Here is an 8,657-nt window from a genome sequence, read left to right on the forward strand (position 1 = left end):
TCTTCTTCTTCTTCTTCTTCTTCTTCTTCTTCTTCTTCTTCTTCTTCTTCTTCTTCTTCTCCTCTTACCTCCTTTTTTCCTTTCTCATCTCCCCTTCTTCTTCTCCCTCTTCTCCCTTTCATTTTTTCTCTCTCTCTCACTTTTCTAACCAGCACATGTAAAACTGTAGGTCTTTAGACTAGTTTATAAGAGCTAGTTGTTTTCCCACTCTCATCTTATTCACTGGGGAATTCAGCACAAGAGCTGTGCTCATTTTCACTCTCTGTAGTCCCCAGCTATTATAGATTTTGGCAAGATAATCATCTACACTAATAACCTGAAAATCATCCGAACTTCAATGGATAAAAAAGACTTCATGAGAAAAGTCCTCCAGAAGGGAGAAGAGGGAGAGGAACAGTTCCTGGCGAGCAAAGAAGAGGGTGATGGAGACAGCGATCAAACTGATGGCCCACTGCCAGAAGCAGAAAACACATTTGTCCACAACCAATATATCCAGGTATAGCAAAGTGGGTTGTGATTGAGTTTCTGCCATAGGGACCGCCACCACAGAGACCAACATGACACTCAGAGTCTTTCCAATGTCCTCATTTCCCATATTTTAGTTACTTCAGTCCTCACAAAGGTCATTACCACAGATACTGCATTATGGTTTAAGAAAGACCATGAGAAAAATGCAAACATCTTTTAAGTGAGTTATAAACTTGTTGAATTCCCCAAAGGAAGTATCTTTTCCAAAAGCACATGGAACCAATAGAGGCTATGGCTGTAAAGTAATGCAACTGGTAACTAAACTAGGAAAAAAACCCACAAATGTCAACTTTTCCCCATTTTATTTTACAGTTAAAATGCTTCATATACATTAGCATACTACATAAATGTAAGCTATTATTACCACACTAATAGCCTATATTTAGAAAATATTTATTTGTGTCTTTTTACATTGCTTTCACTCTATAATTAATCTACTGCATATTGTCCTCCCTTGCAAAAAAAAAAAAAGAAGTACAATTAAGCAAAACAAGCCAAATATACTGGCCCTCTCTGATAACATATTCCTCACTCTGTACCCACAGTCTACCACCCCTCTGCTGAGAGAAGGGAGACATGTTTTATCTCCAGGCCTCTGAAGTCAAGATTACCTACCTCTGTTTTGAAGTCATTCTTTGCTCTGGGCAGACATCCAGTTAATTGGGTCTTTAAACAGCTGATCCTGGACAATAAAGCTTTGTTCAGACGAAGAATCTTACGGTTTTGCTTGATTTCATGGTGATTTATGTTTTTTCTAAATCTCTTCACATTCCTGGGATGAAAACAAATCAAATGCTATATGAATATTTTTTAAAACATTATTTTCAGCTCATGATTATAATCTTAGACATATATAACTTTAGGGCTGGAAGGAACTTTAGGAAATCATCTAATCACTAAGTAGATCTTATGGATCTAGGGTAAATCATCTAACCTCTGTCTGCTTCAGTTTTCTCATCTATAAAATGGATATAATAAGAACATCTATTTCCCAAGGTTGTTGTGAGGACAACATTTATCATATTTATATTAAAATGTTTCTATTTATAAATATATATTATGTTACATAATACATATATTTTGTGTGTACATACACACAAAATATGGGACAGCTAGGTGGTGCAATGGATAGGGCTAGAGTAAGAAAGACTTAAATCCAAATCTAGCCTCACTTACTGGCAGCGTGACCTGGAGGAAGTTGCTTAACCCCATTTGCCACAGTTTCCTCATCTTTAAAACAAGCTGGAAAAGAATATGGCAAACCACTCCAATATTTTTGCCAAGAAAACTCCAAATAGGGTCACAAAGAACTGGACATGACTGAAAATGACTGAACAACAACATGATATATGTATACATACACATACAATTTATAAACAAGAATATTTATAAAGCATTGTGCAAACATGCTATGTGATGCTAGCTATATCTACCTTATCTCAACAAATCTTCTCACTTTACACAATGAAGAAACTTGGCATCACATAGGTGAGGTACTTTGCTCAAGAATACATAGCAATTTTTAAAAGACCATTTTTGTTCAAAAATTGCTATGTACTCTTGAGCAAAGTACCTCACCTATGTGATGCCAAGCTTCTTCATTGTGTATGAATGATGTATGGATGATGAAATTCATTATTGTTTAGTACATTCTTCAATAATTTAATTTATTAATTCATTCAAGGTTCAACAAATATTCTTATATGCATTTTCTTTGTAAGAAGGAATGAGAAAGCAGTTGCCTGTGTAGCAGTCAAACATGACTCTGTCTGCTACACAGGAATAATCAGGAAGAGGGGAGAGAAGGAAAAAGGGATGAGGGATTGGTCAACCAATCAAATATCTATTGAGAACCTATTATAGGCAGTATACTAGTTAAGTGAGAGATGCAAAGAGAGATGTAACTGATTGGTAACTAACAAAAAGTTCTAGGTATGCCATATGCCAAAGTGGTCATTTAAAGGTAAACAAGCCTTTGAGACCAGATTTGGGAAAAGGATGGATATACTTTCATTTCTAGGACCCAGCTTTATATTTCAATATCATCAGTTATAGCAATTATCACATGCTGTCTATATTAATGGAGTACTGTCCTCAGGAAGTCATTATCATATGTCCCTATTTAGACACATAAGCACGATAACACTGATACATAAAACCTTTATCATGCACTGCACAGGTTATTACTGGCATATTGTGTGCTACCTTGGTCCCTGTACTTTAAAAAATGATGACTGAAAATAATTTGATGCTATACAGTTTTCAAAGAGCTTTCTAGACATCATATCTAAGCCTTACAACAATCTTGTGAACTAGGTATTTTGTTCTGTATATATTACAGATGAGGAAACTGAGACTTAGGCAGGGTTTTGTGACTTTTTTAAGGTCACATACCTTCTAAGAGTCAACATGACAGTTTGAATCTAGGTCTTTCTCACACTCAAGGTCAGAGACATTCAAGGCCAGAATGTTATCTATCCATTATACTAGCAGTTCTCAAGTATGGTTTGGGGATCCCTTGGACTCCCCAAGTTCCTATGAAAGGATGACCAAAGTCAAAACTGTTTTCATAGTATTACTAAGATGTTTTAATTTCTAATATAATAAACATCAATGGATATAACCCACATAAACACAGATTCTTGAGGGAGGGTTCCCTCCAAAATATCTGAGTATAAAGGAGTCCTGACACTAAAAAGTTTGAGAACCACTGGATTACATCATCATATTTCTAAAAAAGAAGATTTTAAAATTTTGGTCCTATGATTTCATCAGTGATGAATTGTTGATGTACACATCTGTACTTCTGTACTATTAATTTGGTGGAGGGGAAAGGGAGCTTGAGATTTTCAGATCTTTGATTTTATCACTGTAGAAACTTCCTTAACAGCCATAGATAGGCAGCCTTTTATTTATAGTATTAGAGATTTGCCTCAAGTCCCTGTGAATTTGAATAACTTGCCTAGGATCACAGAGACTCCAGAATTGATTCCCCATCTATTATGCCAAGCTGCCTAAAAAAACAAAAGCAAGATACTCTCTATTTAAAAGGATATATTGGGAAGATTTCACAGAAGAGGGAAAATGATAGTCTCAGAAGACAGATTCCTTGAAGAAAGGATAAAAGAAATAGGAATTACTTACCATTTATTCATAAAATCATTAAATACCTACTCTATACAAAGTTTTGTGTTGAGGATAAGAATATTGTCCCTGCCCTTAAGGGAGATATGATGTGATTAAGGGGTCCATGACTTCATTATTTTCTAGTGAAAGAAAGGTCTATCTTTGAGCAAGAGATGCTTTTCATGTCCTTGGAAAACCAATCATCAGCACAAATGAAAACAAGAGAGACTTCTTTTGCATATAAAGAAAACTTGTTTTTTAGGTGACCAAAGGATGTTTTCAAATTTGCATCTCTAGGGATAGCCAAGAAAAGAATAGGAAGGTATATGTCCTGATCATTTGTCTATAAGTAGGTAACTGGATAGTTCTATTTTGGGAAGTTCCATCCAGTTCTAGAATCACAATAGTCTGTTATTTTCCCACACATTTTCATATAGTAGGAGCAACAGTTATTGTTCAGGAGAGACCAATTTTATTCAAATTTTGGACGAGGAGGCAGTGTGCTACAATGGATAGAGAATGTGAGCTACTGCTTAGCAAATGTGGGTCTTAATCCTTCCTTTGAAGGGTTCAGTTGCCTTATTTGTTAAAAAAAAAGAAATCAGGAAAAAGCAGGCCTAGATTAATGTGTGTGTTAGCAAATCTGTTTTAACAATTATTTTTAAGTTTAGTTTTGAGAGACTTGTGGGTTTTAGAAACAATGCTACAAATTAAGACAAAAATAGCAAGGGTTAGGCAATGGGGTTAAGTGACTTGCCCAGGGTTACCTAGCTAGGAAGTATCTGAGGCTGATTTGAACCCAGGATCTCCCCTCCAGGCCTGGAGCTCTATCTACTGTGCTACCTAGGTACTCCTAAACTGTGTTTTAAAATGCTACTTGTTTCCTTATCCCCTGGAAAAGTTTTATTTGTTAAAAGGCTGAAGATCATCAAGAAATCTCTACTGACTGAGTGACTTTGTGTTCTATTATATGGAAGAGTAAAGCTATTGGGGACCTTTATAAAAGAGCAGGGAGTATGTATGAAAGTCAGAATAATCCTTGAACTCATATATTAGCTATATTGGAAAAAAAGGAAAGAATGAAGAGGAAAGAAAATTGAACTCAGTTGCAATGAAACATGGAGGGAAAAAAAGTGTGCTCACTTGACTTGATATCATAAATCACTGGAACTTCTTTCTGTATGCTTTATGTGATTTTACTCGGAACCTTGGTTTCCATTGAGACACATTATTTGTCTTTTTTTAAAGAAAAAAATCAAAAAAGAAGGATGGGGAAAACAGACCCTGAGAGAAGAATAAAAAATCTCAGCTCCATCTAGAATTATCTCTGTTTCCTTGGAGTTTGATTTGTATTGAAAAAGAAGCAAATTACCTATAAGTCATTCAACAAATTGGAATCTAATTCTTAAGAAGTAAGGTCATGCTAAAGGAGCACTTCAGTTTCCTTACTAGGTGTGTTACTTCAGGGAACTAATTTTTATTTATTCCCATTTAACATGTAGGGATCTCAGCCTCAGTTTCCACATCTAGAAATTGGGGGGTATACTACTTGTCTCACAGGATTGTGGTGAGGGAAGTCTTGGTAAATAGTAAAGCCCTCCATGAATGTGAACCATCATTTCCTCCTTATGGTTCACTTAGGGATAACACTGTAAAGTGTACAGACATTAAAATCATCTAGATTTAGGATATGAGATATTGCTAGTGGTAGAGATGGGAATTCCTATTTGTGGCACAAAAACCCCCAAAATTTTTAATGAATGAATCAGGTCCAAGTTTATCATGAAAACAGATTTTTGAGAAAAAATGTAAATTGGCAATTTTTTCCCAAGATAACTTTTTTGGAAAACATACTTCATAGTTTTTGGACAATAATAGGGAAAATGTTAACATTCCTCAGCCTCCCTCTCATCAACAAATCAAGAAACACAAGTCAATAATTCATTACAAAATAAGTTCGTCAGCATCCCTCAAACATCTTTTGGCAATTGCACTGGTTTTATTTCAGAGAACCAATATTTCCATGAAAAAGACTTAGTCCACTTTACTTCTAGGAAGAATTGTAAGGATCAATACACACCAAAATCCTTCAGTGTGGCAATAGTGGGCAGTGGGGTGAAGAAAGAAAAGGGAAAGCAATACTGAGAAGGTTCCAAGATAGGAAAGGGGAGTCTCAAGAGGGCAGGATTAGGAGTCTGAAGCTTCTTCATAGCAGCACCTAGGAAAACTAGAAGGCTTTAGAATTGACATAGTTTATAAGTTATCAGTGAAAGGTTCCAGATAAAATTAATTTTAATCCACTAAAATCAATGATCCCACATCACATTGGACTGTCATGAAAAGGGCTGCAGAGATTGAAAAGTATTTCTCTATCTTAGTCTTTAAAATGATTAATTGTATAGGACAAAATAAATTCCCATATAGGCATTTAGATATTGGTGCCTTAGAGTGAGGAAGACCTGATTTCAAATCCCACTTTAGACACTAGCCACATGGCCCAGAGCAAGTCACTGTCTGCCTCAATTTACTAATCTGTAAAACCAGGATGATAACACCTACTTCCCAGGGTTCTTGTAAGGACCAAAAAGACATAATTTATGTAAAATGTTTTTCAAACCTTAAAGAACAAAATAAATGCTGGCTATTATGAGTCATTGTTTCTACTTGATTATTAGCCATTAGTGGTACTATTCTGAAATCTTTGATGACACCCCCATCCCCCTTTCCTTGCTTAGCCCCATTTGTGGATATGATGGGCCTGTGTTGAAGCAGTAACCAATTCTCAGGTTTGTTTCTTTCAGGAAGGGGAAATCCCTGAACACAACTGCTTCCACTGTAGAGGATCGGGCAGTGCTACTTGTTCTCTGTGCCATGGAAGCAAATTCTCAATGTTGGCTAATAGATTTAAGGAATCTTACCGGGCCCTACGATGTCGTGCTTGTAATGAGAATGGCCTCCAGCCCTGTCAGATTTGCAGTCAATAACCTGTGACTTCCATGTGCCTAGTTTGATTGTCTGGATTGGTTTCTGATAAACTGCCTGGTCCATCCTTTGATCTCATCAAGGGAAGAAGCATTGAAGTTGTCACCTGTGCCACCAGTAAATCCACATGATATATCTACCTGAGGATGGTGGGGGTGAAGGGTAGGGGTGGGGGGAAGAATTGGTCTAAACCACAGGGGCATTTGGGACTTCCACTCTGTTCTGGAACTAGTGCTAACAGTGGTCCTCAGCTCAGTTTTCTGTCATTGATAGTCAATGGACATTTGAGTTAGAAGCTTGAAAACATGTTTTGCTTTGTTTTCTTTGCAGGCTGTTTTGCATATTAAATCCAGCAAACATTTATTAAATTTCTATGATGCAATAGAAGGTACTGTGCCGGGCACTGTCAACACAAAGATAAAAATGAAAATCTGCCCTTGGGAAGCTTACATACTAATGTACACAGATACACAAACATGAAGTACTCTCTCTCTATATATAAGGGGACATATGGTAATTGCAAAACACAACTGGGAGAATCAGTAAAGCCTGTAAGGAGGAGGTGGGTCTTGAGTTGTGCTTTGAAGGAAACTGGTAATTCTAAGGGTAAAAGGTGAGAAATAAGGGCATTCCAGACATGGCCGATGACTTTAAACCTGTGTAAGGAGGAAAAGAAATGACAAGGCAAGATTGTGGTGAACAGAATTCTGGTTGCTCATAATACATCTTAAATTGTCATTGGTCAAACTGACATTCTAATTTACTAGGAGAGACAGGGATTCCAAATGTCTGGCAGGTCATTGTTGGAAATGCAAATGGTGGGAGCTTTGGAAGGAAGATAAGCAAACAGAGTAGACCTTTTCTTCCAGAGTCTTTAGAAAATTATGTCTGATGTGCTCGGGTACTAGTTGTGCAGGCAGCAAAGGATATGATTACTTCTAAGGACATGATAAGAAAAGACACTGCTATGTGCCTTTAACTACAGAAGTTTTAAGCCAAGTCAAAGTTACTTGTGACAATTTTGGTGCTTAGGTGGGCATGTGACTTTAGACTTCCTTCAGCCCCAAATTATTAATATGTAAATAAGCTTACTTTAATTCTGCAATGTCTCCCTTATCTCTCCATAAATGGAGATAGGAGAAAATGACATATTACTAAAACCTTTCTTTTTAGATCCTCCTCCAAATCTATTTTTGCTTCAATCAAGGCAGGCTTAAAAATGTTCCCTCCCTTATATATGCCCATATACATAGTGAAGTAAAGTGGGATGGGTGAGTAATAGTAAGTCTTGAAGCCTTAGGGATTTGTTTATCTCTAAGATTCAACCATTAAGATAATTTCACAGTATAATTCTTTTCAGGCAACTTAAGTCCTTCTTTTTTGAAAAGATGAAAATATTTCTTGAAGGGGTAAGCATTTTCTGCATTCTATTTCTCTCATCAGGTTTCCTACACCAAGACATGCTATCACTCACCCACTTTTACATATTTCTGTAATTAACTACCTCCCACCTTTCGTTGCCTTTCAAGGTATTCTATCAGCTATTAGAACTGTGACAGTTCCAATGTCCCAGAATTATAGAGAAGGAAGTGATGTCGAACCACCATTTTGTCAATTCCCTTGCCTTCAGGCATTATACTCTGTTATGAAGGATTGCCCCCCTCCCCATCCCCATATTTTATTGGGAGTTTAGTATTTTATATACTGAAAAATAAATGTATCATTAGTGGGTGCATTGTGTCTTTCTTTAACTGCTGAATGTGGAATTACATGCTGTGGGGGTACAGAAACAAATGAAAGGTTTTGGTTGGATGACTGTTTAAAAGAATTACTTGAATGATTTCTATACCTGCAACTGAATGAAAATCTTGGGGCAAATCATTTGATTTTGGATCATCCTTGGGTTCTGAATCTGATATGGGTAGTTTGTTTCATGACCATCTTGTATACTAAGGAAATCATTGGTCTTCTTGTAGAAATAGTTATACGTTGACTAAGAAAGCCTGAAAATTTCTCCTCCA

At 36.6% G+C, this 8,657-nt stretch overlaps 1 protein-coding gene across 1 annotated transcript in view; it reads left to right on the forward strand.

Annotated features, from left to right (window-relative positions):
- GRXCR2 (glutaredoxin and cysteine rich domain containing 2) overlaps positions 1-6,638 on the forward strand; it is a 15,293-nt gene extending 8,655 nt beyond the window's left edge. Inside the window, exons 2-3 of the mRNA XM_044661811.1 lie at positions 269-496; positions 6,456-6,638. Coding sequence (XP_044517746.1) covers positions 269-496; positions 6,456-6,638 — 411 coding nt within the window. The remainder of the gene's footprint in view (positions 1-268; positions 497-6,455) is intronic.
- Positions 6,639-8,657: the final 2,019 nt, after the last annotated feature.

Source organism: Gracilinanus agilis, chromosome 2 (genome assembly GCF_016433145.1).
Source record: "Gracilinanus agilis isolate LMUSP501 chromosome 2, AgileGrace, whole genome shotgun sequence".
Taxonomy (NCBI): domain Eukaryota; kingdom Metazoa; phylum Chordata; class Mammalia; order Didelphimorphia; family Didelphidae; genus Gracilinanus; species Gracilinanus agilis.